This window comes from Typopeltis vanoorti, chromosome 22, assembly GCF_054136105.1.
Source record: "Typopeltis vanoorti isolate ZY-2024b chromosome 22, IOZ_Tvanoo_1.0, whole genome shotgun sequence".
Lineage (NCBI taxonomy): Eukaryota > Metazoa > Arthropoda > Arachnida > Uropygi > Thelyphonidae > Typopeltis > Typopeltis vanoorti.
This window is the reverse complement of record NC_143570.1, coordinates 14,209,007-14,222,243: the sequence shown is the minus strand read 5'-3', so window position 1 is coordinate 14,222,243 and position 13,237 is coordinate 14,209,007. Positions and strand designations below refer to the sequence as shown.

The window sequence follows — 13,237 nt, the reverse complement described above, 5'->3', positions numbered from 1 at the left end:
AAAAATCTCATTTTGCAAGGGAAACCAAGGGCTTAGAATTATAAATGAAAGAGGTGAAAGATTAATTCCGTTCTGTGAAACCAATGACTTAACAATTGCAAACACACTATTTAAACATCCTCCCAGAAGACTCTATACATGGAAAAGCCCTGGGGACATCTATAGAAACCAAATTGACTATATACTAATAAGCAAAAGATTCTGAAATGCGATAACACAAACAAAAAACATATCCTGGAGCAGACATAGGATTGGACCACAACCCACTGATTGCAAAAATCAAAATAAAACTTAAGATACCATTCATAAGAGAAACCTATAATTCAGACTCACTTAACAACAGTTGAAGACTGCTTTATAAAAGAATTTACAAAATCCCTTAACAAGTCTGACACCACAACTCACAAAGAAAATAGATTGATGAAATTAGTATGAAGTGGTAAACATTCAAAAATAGCATCATCAACGAAGCAGCCAAATGTATGTTCCCAGAATTAAAAGGAAAAGGAATAAACTTTGGATAAATGAAAAAAATATTAAAGTTGATGGAACAAAGAAAAAAATTAAAGAACAAACCTGAATATAAAACCATGAATAAAGAAATAAAAAAAAGAATGCAGGAAAGCCAAAGAGGAATAAATTAGGAATTAATGTACTGACATTAATAAACTTGATGTTTCAGCCTTCTTGTTGAGGCTATGTTTAGAAGCATAGCCTCAACAATAATGCAAGTGCCATTAGAGACTCAAGAGACCATATTCTAATGGATAAAAAAGAAATCATGGAAAGATGGATTGAATGCGCAAGGATTCAATTATACAAGCAACAAAGAAATAATATTCCTGAACATAAAGCTGCAGGAATAGATAATATCTTGGCAGAATAGTTGAGAGCTCTAGATGAAGAAGGGCTGAAATTCCTAACAAAATTATGCAATAAGATATATGAGACTGGATTTCTACCAAAAGATATTAATCACTCACTTTTCACTCTAATTCCCAAAAAAACAAAAGCTATAAGATATGAAGAGTTCAGGACAATTGGCCTCATCAGTCAAGTCAAAAGTCCTCTTATATGTTATTCTTGAAAGAAATAAAAGAAAAATAAACATAGAAATAAATGATACACAAAGTGGCTTCAAGGAAAATGTAGAGACTCAAGAGACCATATTCTAACGGATAAAGAGGTACAAGAGAAGGTATTTTCAACATCAGAACCATCACAGAAAGATATCTAGAAAAACAAAAAGGTACCTCTGCTTCATAGATTACAAAAAGGCATTCAGCACAATGTTCAATACAAGCAATTAATTGAAATCCTTTCAAAAATAGGCATGGATGGAAAAGACATTAGTCTAATAGCTAATCTTCACCGGGAACAGACTGCATCTTTGAGAATAAATGGAGAAACCTCAGAAGAATTCCAGTTCTTCTAAGAGAATTGGAGACAAGACACAGCCTTGTCTCAATTCTCTTTAGCCTATACACAGAAGAAATATTTAATAAAATTAATAACCTCAAAGGAATCACTGTAGGGGACAGAAATATTAATAACCTAAGATATGCAGATGACACAGTTCTTCTAGCTGAAGAACTGTGTCATCTGCATAGTTCTTCTAGCTGAAAATAAATATGACCTTAAGATTCTTATTGATGAAACCCTCAAATGCAGCATATGGCCTCAGTTTCAACTTTGAAAAGAAAAAATCATGATAATTTCAAGAAAATAGGAAATACCAAAAATATACATCAATACAAAAAGAAATAACTAGAACAAGTGCAAACATACACATACCTCAGATACTTGATCACAGAGAATGGCAGGAAAGAAGATGAAATTAGAAGAAGGATTGAAATTGCAAAGTCAACTTTCAATTATATGAAAAATCTAGTGATATCTAGAGAATTAAATCTGAAAACAAGACTCATAATCTTGAAATGTTACATATGGTCCACATTTTATACAGAGTGCAGACATGGATACTCTCCACTCAATTTTAAAAAGACAAAAATCATGATGATTTCAAGAGAAAAGGAAGTACCTAAAATATATTCACATGTGTCCCTGACTGGAGACATGGACACTCTCCAGTCTGGTTGTGAAAAAACTGGAGGCCTTTGAAATGTGGATGCTGTGAAGAATTATGAAGATATCATGGAAAGACAAAAAGACAAACGAAGAGGTATTAGAGATGGTAGCAAAAACAGAAGCCCAATAAAAGAAATTAAAAAGAGAAAAGTCAGCTATTTCAGACATATTCTTAGACATAACTGCCTATAAAGGACACTTCTCAAAGGAACTGTTGAGGGAAAGAGAAGAAGAGGAAGACAAAGGCTGTAGCGGATGAAAAATATAGAAGAATGGACCTATCTCTCATATGAGAAATGCAAGAGAGAGGTGCAGAATTGGACATGTTGGAGACACATGGTAGTTGATCTCCTGGAGGGAGAAGACACCTGACAGGACAGAAAACTTAAACTGGCACCAATGTAACAGGTATATATTGGGCCAAAGTATATTGTGGTCAGTGTCTAGTCCATACTGTGCCACACACCAGATTTTATGTAGGTGATGTAAGGCTAGTGTTCCTGTAGTTCATTTTTGACTGAACATCTAAAATACAAGCAGAGACAATCACATTGAACCTGATAAACCCTGGGGAGAGAGCTATTTATCTTTTGTGGAGAGTAACCAGGAGAAGTTGTTTACAAGGAGGAATGTAAGGATTGAACTCTTATCTTTTTTAGCATCTGTACAGTTGCTTCAGAGATACAATGTATGAAATTGGGACTTGGAGTAATTCATGGACAGCTTGTGTCACAGATCCATTTAATCCTCCTTCAGGTGAAGCCATTCTGTAGCATGATGCTTTGAATTGTGGTATCAAGTTCTAGTGAGAGATCTTTCTCTTATCCTAACCTTTGACTTCCTCATCATTGGGGGGTACACCAAATCTGTTAGTTTGCATAGTGTCTAGAGATGGTATTTTTTATAGCTTTTCTAGAAAGCCATATGTTAGAAATTGGAGTTTTTTGGCTGACTTTTCCTAATCATTACTAAGTTATTATTGATATAAGAGTTTTGTGCCTTTCTGGTCAGTCCTGTGGAATATGTGCAAAACATGATCAGAAAGACCTGTTTTCCCTTGGTAGATTAAATGGATATGGTTTCTATGTTCTTTTCTAATAGGTACTGTGCCTCTAGTTCCACCTCTGTACGGAAGGTTACTATTATTATTATGTGACACCTCCAGGGAGTCCAAAGACTCATCGAGGGAGAGTGTGCCAACAGCATCGAACGATTGATTGCCTTCAAACTACTAACCGCGCTCAACCTTGCTTAACTTTTTGCGAGCCATTAGTAGCAGAGGCTCTACCAATCGACCAACCTGTTTACATGAAAAAATAGGTAGAAATTTTCAAAATTAAAACATTTATTCAGCACATCCAAGGATCTGTCACATCCAGGAACATAAATTAAATATATATGTGTTAGAAGAGCTAATCACTTAAACAGAATGAGAAACAGAAACAAAACACTTTTTTGTCAAGTTGGCAGGGAAAAGACCAGAGGTCTTTTCCCTGCCAACTTGACAAAAAAGATTTGTTTTGTTAATTCTTGAATGTGCTGAATAAATGTTTTAATTTTGAAAATTTCTACCTATTTTTTCAGGTAAACCTTTAATATATAGCAGCATAGATATAACTTTCTGAAATCATTGTTGTAATATGTAGTGCTTTATCTTTTTGGTTAGTAACTACTCAGCCAACCAGCTAGCCTGGTTGGCCGAGTGGTTAGAGTATCCACTCTCCAGCCAAAAGGCTGCAGGTTCAAATCCTGCTGTGGGCATGGATGATTGTGATTGTCTGTGGAAATACTAGTGGTGGTGGGCAGTAGATGGCATTGGTCTAATTGCAGTTGATGGATTGAGTGGTGGGGGACAGAGTCGTAGAGTAGGTGTCCTCCCTCGATTAGTCCTTGGACTCCCTGGAGGTGTCACGTAATAATAATAATATTATTATCAGTTTTTCTTATGTTATATATATATATATATATATATATATATATATATATATATATATATTAACAAGTTGGATCTAACCCATTGTAGTTCTGATTCGAGTGCCTTTTCATTGGAGCAAATTGTTAACAATTTCTTTTTGAGCGTATTTATTATCCCTAGTTTACTGCATTGGGTGGTGATAGGGATATATACATATTTCATAGGTTTGTGATATGTGCTAAATGAGAGACAACTCAACAGAAAGCAAGTTACAAGTGTATTCAAGAACTGTAAGGAGTTTTATTTTTTTTATCATGAATTGTGTATGCACTTGTATTGTTTGTTTAAATGGCTGAGGAATGTATTCGAAACATGGCAGCTATTGGGTGCAGATATGTCATCTACATATCTAAGCCAAACATTAGTGAAACCAACAATCATTGGGTGCTTGTGAAGTAGGATAGAACAGCCATATGGTTTGTACAGCAGGAGGAAGATGGATACAAGGTTGAAGATGTGATTTCTCCAAGACATGGTGAAGATGAGACAGGTATGAATGGCAATCAGAGTTAGGATCAGGGAAACAGGTGTAGTCAGACTGAAAAGAGCAGTGTGATAAAGTGGCTAGAGTAGAGAATATTAGTGTTGGTAGAATGGCCTCAAAACAGCGTGTGTGTGTGTGTGTTGGGAGGGGATATTATATTTGAATACAAATGTAAGGAGTATTCAAAATAAGAGAACTGAGTTTGTTGCATTGATTAAGTCATTATGCCCAGAGATAACTGATTTAAGTGAAACTTGGTTGTCTGAGGATGAGAAGTGTTGGGAATAGAAATGGAAGGATATACAATTTTTGGACAAAGAGGAGGGGAATGCCGTTAATGACTGTAGAGGAATTGTATCCATAAGGTGTGGAAGTTGATAGTACTGTGCAGATTTTGAATCTGCCTGGTGCCAAGTTGAAATTAACAGGCTATTATATCTGATAGGATTCTGTTATAGCCCATGGAATGTAGTGAATACTGATTGTGAAATGTTTAGGTAAATTGGTTGGGCATGTAAAAAAAAAATTGGACTAAGGATACTAAGGAATATAAATTTAGGAAAATTATTTGGCCACTGCTGTTTACAGCAAGCTAATGTTTTTTCTCTGGTAAATTCATGCACTTTACAAAGAAACACATTAAGACAATTAGCACCTCCTGTATTGATTTCCTAAATTGCCACAGTGGTAGTTTTGTTTTTGTAGGATTCTGACTGAAAGATAGTACTAGAGAAGAAATTATCATATATATATATATATATATATATATATATATATGTATGTATGTATGTATGTGTATGTGATAAAATATTTTAAAAAATATCAGTCTCTTCTGTAACTATATAGTGGTTGTCACTTTTGTTAGTCTTTACTGTTTGCCTGCTAGTTTACTAGTTTGTATGTTTACACCTGAAGAAATCCTATACAATTAGAATGAAACGTGTTGTTAATTAAAATAATTAATGTGTGTGTATACAGTAATCCCTCAATTAGTGCGCCTATATACATCTTAAAAATAAATGTTACAGATTTTAAAAATTTTTCTATCTATACATTTTTATGGCTAACTATTTTAAAAAATCACTCACCAGAATGAAATCATTTAGTTACCGATTTAAAACATTTTACAAAAGTTATTTTTAATTGCATAGTATACTACTTCCATGTACTCTATGTATACTATGTTCCAAATTTTTACTGCCAAAATTTATGTCGTCTGCTATAGTACGCTCACAGATTCGAGACCCTTCAGCACTTCTGCGCATCTCACAAAAAGGAGAATCTATTCTGATAATAGGGTAATCAATCCATCTTCTGGGATGAGTTGTTTATTATTACACGTTGAAAAATTAACTTCTCTTTTATGATCATTGTAGTTTTTAAAGTAGTAACTATTTTGCTTGTATAACAGTTGGAAAATTTTATCTATAAAGCACGTGATTTCGCGTGTTGGCAACCAATTCATACATCCTTCATTTCTTTCTCCCCCTTCAACGATAACGTCCAAGAGTTAATTAAATCTCATTCTGAAGAATTGAGTGATTCCGACCTGCTAAATTTAGATGCACAGCGGGGAGATCCCGAAAAATATTTAACCACTGATAGTCAGCCAAAAGAGATTTCACAGAAACAATTTGAAAATATTTTTCGTACGAAGTTTTTAAGCAGCAATGCTTAGAGGCTGACCCTGATGAAGAGAGAAGCAGTAAAATTTGCAGAAGAGTAGAAGAGGCAATAGGGCCATACCGTCGGTTGTATGAAAAAAAGAAACAAATGCCCACCAAACTATGCTAGCTCAATTCTTTGTTAAGAAGTAGAATAATAAAATTTATATTCTGAATATGTTTTATTGTCTTTCAGCTTCATGGTTTTCCTTTAACTAGGCCCTGAGACATACCCTAATTCTTTTATAAAAAAACTTAAGGGTCAAAAAAGAAATCTAAGGAATGAATTATACATTTTCCCAAAGGTCATTATTATATTCGATTAGTGCATTTTCGATTAATGCGCCTGTTTTAAAGAATGCATTAGGTGCACTAATTGAGGGATTGCTGTACACACACATCCATAATGAGGCATGTGTGCATTTGTTAATTTTTTAGGTATTTTTATTTATTTATTTATTTTTATTTTTATTTATTTTCTTCATAAAAAAACAAAAGTTTAAGCTATTATTTTTTTGATTATGCTTCTAGTGATCGGTTTTTTTTTTTTTTTGGTGGGGGGATGATTCTCTTGCCTAAAAGAAACAAGCATGAAAAGCATTTGATTTTTATCTATGTAGTTTAACATTGGTATATTCTTACTTTAAAAATTTTCCATCAAGGATGGTGCTTGGACATCTGAAAAAGTCATAACTATACCAAATAAGAAAGTCAGAAATTGGGTACTATCTGAGATGCCTGGTAAATATATTTTATTTTATTTTTTTAGAACAGAGATGATATGTATTGTTGTAATTGCTTAAAAAGTTTAGTATTCTTTATTTATTTTTGGCATGTAATGGGAATTCAGAATAAGAATTCCTGAGAAGTAATTTTTTAGTATATTGCATCTTGTATTTCTGTAGTAGATTTTAGATTATCTAAATGATGATGATGAACTGATTCCTGTAAGATGTTTTTATAATTATAATTTAGAATTTTCATTTTATTCTGTGTGCAAATTGATGCAATCTCTGATACAGTGCACCACAGCTTGCAAAAGCTCAAATATATGTAGCTGAGGTTGCCTATAACAACACAGATTAATAGTATGCACTTTCACAATCTTTTTTTTAAAAAACAAACAAACTGGAATTAATTTAGAAATTTAATGTTAATTTATCCTGCCTTGTTAGCTAAGATGGTCAATCCACTGCTTCTTTACTACACAGATTGCGAGTTTAATCTCATGTAAGGCATAGACATTTGCAAAAGACTTTTTGGATGACCTCTATGGCATTTCAGGTTTATAAGGATTTTTTAAAGTACAGGATAAAACCATTATATATTAGTAGCATAGCCAAGTAAAAAAATTTCCATAATACTGTGTTTGTGTTATAGTAATTTAACATAGGGAAGTGGCACCAGATTGCATTTTGAATTGTGTTACTTGGAAATTGTGCTCTTTAACCTTCTTCCCCCCAAAAGAAAGTATGATATAGCAATAGCTCAAGGGATTGAAGAATGCTAAACCAACTATAAATACTCTGAGCATTGAAAAAAAAATCTGTCATAGTAAGCACTAGCTGAAGTGTGTAACCATGGCTGCAGCATGAAGCAAAGATGGCAACAAGAAAGCAGAGTGATGACAGAGTGCTTCAAGGCTTGCTACTGTAGATAGACCTCTTGAAGTTTTAAAAATGCCAAAGCAGTAGTTTGGAAAAGAAAGAGAATTTGCTATGTGATTTATTATTATTATTATTTTTTACTTTTATTTTACTTTATTTATTTATTTATTTTTTTAATGTCTCTCCCATCTACAAAAGGTTATTTGCAAGCCTATAGTACATTTAGTACTGTGGGTGGGCTAAGAATTTTTTTAATCTAATTTTATTAATTATATATATATTTTTGGTATTTTTAATTTATTTTTTTACCTAGTCCAGAAACCCTACTCTAGAGACCAACCATGGAACTTTTTTCAAGCCACTTCTGGCCTTCAATGAGCAGGGAAGTGGTTTCACACTGGACGATGAAATTCATCTCTCACCTGAAGACAATCACAAATATCCATGCTCATGATGGAATTCGAGCCTGTAGCCTGCTGGTTGGAGAGCAGGTATGTTAGCCTTTGGCCAACCAGGTTGCCAGTGGACTTATACCAATTGTGCCAAAACAACAACAAATTGGTGCTCAGACTCCTAAGCAACCAGCAACCTCAGCCAGCCATTTTTCTGTCTCCTGTGCCTTCCTACCATTAAACAGTTCCTAAACTCATAAGTGCACAAATAGCTTGGAACAGTGCCTTATCAAGCTCGATGAAACTCTCTCCCAGAAAATCAACACAACTGAAAAAATGCTCGAAGCAATTCACAATCAGTGTCTTAAAACAATGTCAGCAAGCTCTGTGACCTCATTGCCTTATCAGTTCAAGACATGATTTAGGTAGAAAACAAATTTCAGAAAACATTACTGACAACACAATGCTAAATGATGACATTTGGAGGCTTGCTGAACAGTACCACTTTGATCCCAAGAAAATTCTCAGGTGTTGCTTCAGGCCCACGATTACAAGGAGAGACAGAACAAATTTCCTGCTCTTAATAAAACTGACCTGCGATACCCCCAAAAAGGCAGATCTGTATTCATATCAGCCGTAAACAACAAGTTCATGGCTGATATGAAGGCACTAGCCCACATCATGTGTAACAGTCTGGTCAGATCTGACCTACATGCAGCGTGGGGGTGGGGCAACAGCTATGACGAGAACTAGAAGAGAAATATATCAAACCGGGACAAAGCACAGACAATCAATTATAAAACAGTGATACTAGTGAGAAAATCAAATTCTGCAAATAAAAAAACATGGAAACCAGATCCTAAACACTGCGCTGGGAATGTGTAAGACCCATATGGTCAACAGCAAACTACACAGAATCTTCTACATCCATTTTAGAAATATACGCAGTACCAGTTCTATGTATACATATGCACAGACCCCCCCCCCATCTCTGACTCCTTTTGCCTCGAGATTAAGTGTCTGTGCATATGCTTGCTCTGATATACCATGCCAGAGCATATCCAACTTGGAATATTCCCAGTTTTCACCTCTTCGACTAAAAATCACTCTACCAAATTCATATGCTATCTGTACCACTAATGCCAACAACCACTCTGAACATTTCAATCACTTATTTTTAAATGTTTTTTAAATGAAACTTGCATCCTTCCCAAATGGCAGAGACATGCCTTCTGGCTCTAGCCAAAGCTATTGGCCATAACTTCTTCCCAACACTACTTTCACCACTATTATATCCAGATGGTACTCTTGCATTATCATCTACAGAAAAAGCCAACCTCCTGGCTTCTTACTTCTCCTCCAATTCTTACATTGCTGCTCCCACACCCATTCCAAACACTCAAATGTATGTCGCATTTCACTTTCATCAAAAAGAGATCAAAAAAAGTTTGCTCAAATTAGATATGAAAGTCTCCTGGCTCTGATGGCATTCTTCCAATTTTTCTAAAGGGTTATACTCAAGAGTTGACTCCCACTCTATGCCACCTATTTACACTTTCTTATTCCACTGGTATCTATCCTGTAGTCTAGAAACTCTCTCAATTTCTCGCATCTGAAGTAATAGAAAGACCCACCAACACCTAACTCCTACACTACTGTCAAGATTTTCATCTAATAAATTACTGAACAGTATGGATTTCATCACTTCTGATCAACAGTGGATCTACTAACCTATGTCTACCTTCTCTGGACAAATACCATGTGCAATCACTTTTTGTGACATCACAGAAAAATGTGTCACACTTTTGACACACAAAAGTATCCTCACTCGTTACTCACCAGATTATCCCCTCCAGACTATTTTCGGTTCCCCCAAATCGAAAATGAAGCTGAAAGGACACCAATTTGCAGATATTCCAGCCATCCAAAAAGCTGTAACTGATGAATTATATTAAAGACAATCAAACAAGTGGAATTTTTCTGTGGTTCTCCAAAAACTGCTGCTAAAGCTTATATAAATGCCTGATCATATTCAAATAACAAATATGTTTTATTTTTTTCTTGCATGTTTTTGATTTTTTAATTTTTGTCCTCAAACTTATGGACTGCACTGTGTACATCAAAAGTAATTTTAATACCCTTGCTATATTCAAGCTCTGGAGATTTAAAAAAAAAAAAAAAAAAAAAAAAAAAAAACGACCAGTCAGTTCCATGTACTGACTATCACCATTGTGATCAAATGCAAATATATGCAACTTGTGATTCAATCCCCCCCCCCCACTACCAATTTAGCCTACCTATCTCCTTTAATCTCACATGCTTTCCTTTCTACCTTTTACTCATGTTTTTAATTATCAATAATTCTGTACTGCAGAATCATAGGTCACTATTCCACAAAATAGCTTTTCAGTATGATCTGGAGAATATTTACTCTTATTTACTCTTAATTTTTGCTATAGATGTTTTTTTTTTTATTTTTTTTATTTTTATTATTATTTTTTTTTTTATGTTGGGTCCATATACGAGAGATTGGTTGATCAACCTATAGTACTTTAGTACTGTATATGGGTAATGGATTGGAAAAGGAGAAACTTGTTGACATTCAATTTAAAAGCCTGTATATTGTATTCCTTGGGAAATACTTCAGGGGAAGACTGTTCCACAGTACAGCATTAGCAGGGATGAAGGAGGAGGAAAAGAAACGTTCTGTGGGTTTCAAGGGGTACTGTGAGAGGATGTTGGGCAGCAGCTGTACGTGTTCCAATGGGCTTAGTACAGAATGGGGGGAATTATTGATGCTGTTTCAGATGAACATTTTCCATGGAAATATTTATAGAATATGCATATTGCTGAGACTAAACATCTATGTGAAAGTGAGGGGAGTGAGTTGGTAAGAGATGGGTTTTATCAGCCTAATTATTCTCCTCTGTATTGAGTCAAGCATTTTGAGGGAGCTTTTAGGAGCCCCACTCTAAATGTGAGAACAGTATTCGATACCTGGGTGAACTTGTGATTTGTATAAGGTTAACAGCTATAAGGGTGGTCTGACAAGTTCTCAGCCTAACAATGAAAAAACGAATTTATAATTTCAAAATTATTTTTATTTTTCAACATAATCTCCCTTAAGACTAAGACATTTATTTCAGAGATGCTCCAGCACTATTATCCCATCCCTGTAGTGGTGTTCAGTAAGATCTGCAAAATACCCCTTTACAGCTGCAATCACCTCTTGATTCAAAGAAAAACACTGACCAGCAAGGAAGAGTTTCAGTTTTGGGAAGAGATAGAAGTCAGAGGGAACCAAATCTAGAGAATAGGGTGGATGTTCCAACAATTCATAGTGCAGATCCCTTAATTTTCCCATTGCCAAAACACCTTTGTGGGCAAGTGCATCATCCTGATGAAAGATAATTTTTTTCTTCTGCAAACCAGGTCTTTTCTCATGAATTTTTTCGTTTAGCCTGATTAAAAGATCGGAATAATATTCCATGGTTATTGTTTTATCCTTTTCAAGATAATTAATAAACAAAATGCCTTTAGCATTTTGTTTATTAACAAAATGCTAAAACCAAACACCGATGCCATGACCTTTCCTGCTGATGGAACCGACTTTATCTTCTTTATCTTCTTCTGTCTACTGTTTTGACTGATGTTTGGATTCTGGTGTGTAATGATGAATCCAAGTCTCATCCATAGTAATAAATCGATGCATAAAATCAGTTTTATTCTTGTTAAAATGCTCCAAGCACTGTTCAGAGATTTTCATGCGAGTGCGTTTTTGATCTGCTGGTAGCAAGCGCATCACCCATCTTGTGCAAAGCTTTTTCATTTGCAATTCTTCATGCAAAATATATTCTATGTGTTCTTTTGAAATGCCTATAGTCTCAGCAATTTCACGCATCACTTTGACTCGCCGGTCATCCAATATCGTACACTTGGTCATGTGCACTTGATCAATGATTTCTGGTGTTGTTACGCTTTTTGGACTTCCTTCATGTGATCATCTTCAAGGCTGGTACGGCCATGTTTAAACTCGGCAGCTCATTTCTTAATTGTCAAAAATGAAGGAGAGGAATGCCCATAAACTTTTATGAACTTTGAATGAATTTCATTTGCCGTTAAACCTTCTTTTACAAAGAATTTTATAACTGCACCATACTCGATTTTATCCATTTCGAGGGATACAATACTTTTGCTTCAGACAAGTGTATAAAACAAACTACTTCATAGAATGACTTGCAATTTCATGGATGCTTATGACAGATGTGCCAACTCAGAAAAAAAAAATTTTGCCAATAGTATTGCCATCTATGGTCGAGGCTGAGAACGTTTCAGACCACCCTCATATTTAGAGGTGAAGTAACATCTTGAGCAAAAGAGAAATCCTAGTTTTTTGGAAGCTGAGGATACAATTTGTGATGTGTTTATGCCAAGAGAGGCCTGATGTCAAGGTAATTTCGAGAAGAGAAATCTCATCTTGTCTGGGAATTTGTGTGTTATCAAAAATAATGCTGGGGGAAAATTGTTCCTTTTTATGAGAAATAAGACAGAACTGGGTTTTACTAGCATTGAAGTTGACAAGGTTATCTGAGCCTCATTAGAGGATGGCTTGTAGGTCAGAGTTAAGGGAAGTTGTGGTTGATGTTCTGTGGGTTGAAGTGAGTTGTAGGGTAAGGTTTCAAATGAAAGGGAGGAGTGCAATGTGCTGTCATCTGCAAAACTGTGTATTGGGTTGGAGGTCAACTGAAGTGGGTCGTTGATATACAGAAGGAAGTGGATCAGTGAGAGAACTGAGCCTTGTGGGATCCCAACATTAGCTGGATGGTGAGATGATAGGGAGCTGTCTACCATCACACATAGTGTGCGTCCAGGCAGAAAGCTGGCAATCCATCTGCAGAAGGCCTGAGACAGTCCAAATGATGGGAGTTTGCTTAGTAAGCAAACTCCCTTTTTAGGAATGGGTTGAGTATAGACCAATTTCTAGGCTTTGGGATATATACCAGTGGAGTAAGAGTATGTACAGACAG

At 35.2% G+C, this 13,237-nt stretch overlaps 1 protein-coding gene across 1 annotated transcript in view; it reads left to right on the top strand.

Moving 5' to 3' along the window:
• Positions 1-13,237, top strand: part of LOC150094173 (methanethiol oxidase) — a 200,585-nt gene that overhangs the window by 122,921 nt on the left and 64,427 nt on the right. The window contains exon 7 of the mRNA XM_090411743.1: positions 6,874-6,952. Within this exon, the coding sequence (XP_090267869.1) occupies positions 6,874-6,952 (79 nt within the window). The remainder of the gene's footprint in view (positions 1-6,873; positions 6,953-13,237) is intronic.